The following is a 1,881-nucleotide window of genomic DNA, read 5'->3' as shown; positions in this document are numbered from 1 at the left end:
TGTGGTGCTGAGGAATCGAACCCAAGGCCTCATGCATGCAAGGCAAGTGCTCTACCACTGAGCCACTTTCCCAGCCCCTGTGGCATTAAAGTCTTAACCACCAATTTTTCTTATCTATTAAAATAGAAAACCTTATAGGTTGTGAGGATAAAGTAAGAGACATGCATCGAGTAGTTAAGAATACCTGGTAGTTAAAAGACTTGAATGTTTTCCAGACCTCTAATATGTAGTAATTTGGGGGAGGAATGACTGTGGCTGTACTGAGAATGTACATTTCAAGTAAAGAAGCAAGAAAAAGAGCAGTTATATTTCCTGAGTTACCCAAGTTCACAGAGCTACAAATAAATATTAGAATACTACTACAACTCTAGGGATCTGGTTTGAACAGGTACTCTTTAGCTATGCCTGCTACCAAGCATCACTAAAATAATGGGGGCTAAACTCAAAATCCAATTTGCCAGTTAAGCAATACTCATGGGTAGTCAAAATCTTTAGACTTTAAGCACCTTCAGATTATTTCAAATAAGACCATATTTTAAATTGCTAACAGTAAATCTTTATTCATGATTGAAGTCAAGAATTTATAAATGCATTATAACACCTTGCTGGTAAAATAGTAACATTGCATCTTTGCAATCTGATAATACAGGAAGATAGTGGTAAAGACTTTGATGTGCAAATCTACTATAACCAGATAATCAGAACACACACAAAACCACCTACTGTAGTGTTACACCATTCCCAACTTTTCAGAAAAGGCCATCTTGAAGCACTACTGGATAGTTGAGTAAATAACGTCCATTGTTTAAAGACTAGAGAATAAGGAAGAGAGCAGTAAGAAGCACACATTTCAAAGCCCACTTTTAAGCACACATGAATACTAAAAAAAGATGCAAAAAAAAAAAGTAACAGCATTTTCATAGAGCATTTGGCAGTGTTTAACGCATAAGAAGACTGTGCTTGGGGCCATCCACTCTCTCCAGCTTCTCAAAGTGTTTCCTGGCATTGCGAATGTTGATCAGAGTAGCTGCAGAAGGGATGGACGGATCCGACATAACAACCATCACGTACGTGTTTGAAGTGAAGATGTCGATGAAAGCAGCGAAGTTAGAATTCCTAACTTCCATGCTCTGGAAAGAAGCAGCCAATTTACTGCAGCTCAGCTTGAACTGCTTAATGATGTTGCTGATCTTCTCAAATCGGTGGACGTCACGCTGCTCTTTGCACTGGTAATGGGAAATCACCAGGAACGTAGCTCTCTCGAACAGCAGAACTTCATCAGCCTCAATAATTTGGGCAAAATTCCTTAGGTTCATCTCCAGCTGCTGAACGTTGGGGATGAGCTGGTAGACAATGCTGGACCAGGCCTTGTAGAGCGTTTCATCCCAGATGGACGTTCGAAAACAAGCGCACTCCAGTGGGCGGGACAAACGCCTCAGGTCTTCCTCTCGCTCTTTAAAAATCAGGTCACGCTGATCCTCCTGAACCAGATCCATTTTGTGCACTAGGCAGAAGATTTTGGCATCAGGTGAGTTCTGGAGGATGGCCTCCAGACAGGACTGGTAATAATGCATGTCCTTTTCCAGTTCGCGGCTCTCTACGTCAAACACGTAAATCAACACCTCGACGTTCCGGAAGATGTTGTCTCGCTGGCTGGTGAAGTAATTCTCCATAAAGGTGTCCTGACCCCCACAGTCCCACAGGTTCAGCACCAGGTTCCCCAGGAAGCGGACGTGGGAGTGCTCCACGTCGATGGTGGCGCCCAGGCGCCGGGTGTCGCGGGCAATGTAATTTGCAAAGATAATGGACCGCATGCTGGTCTTCCCCGACCCGCTCTTCCCCATCAACAGCACCTTTTTCTTCATGGCTGTATTTGGCATC

The 1,881-nt window shown here is 43.4% G+C and overlaps 1 protein-coding gene across 1 annotated transcript; it reads right to left on the bottom strand.

Moving 5' to 3' along the window:
• Positions 1 to 533: 533 nt before the first annotated feature.
• Rraga (Ras-related GTP binding A) lies at positions 534 to 1,881 on the bottom strand. The gene has a single exon (XM_013037485.1). The coding sequence runs from the start codon at positions 1,878 to 1,880 to the stop codon at positions 939 to 941; it is 942 nt and encodes a 313-aa protein (XP_012892939.1). The 5' UTR covers position 1,881; the 3' UTR covers positions 534 to 938.

Source organism: Dipodomys ordii, unplaced genomic scaffold (assembly GCF_000151885.1).
Source record: "Dipodomys ordii isolate 6190 unplaced genomic scaffold, Dord_2.0 Scaffold15494, whole genome shotgun sequence".
NCBI lineage: Eukaryota > Metazoa > Chordata > Mammalia > Rodentia > Heteromyidae > Dipodomys > Dipodomys ordii.
Note: the sequence above shows the minus strand (reverse complement) of the source record. Positions and strands in the feature narration are given on the sequence as shown.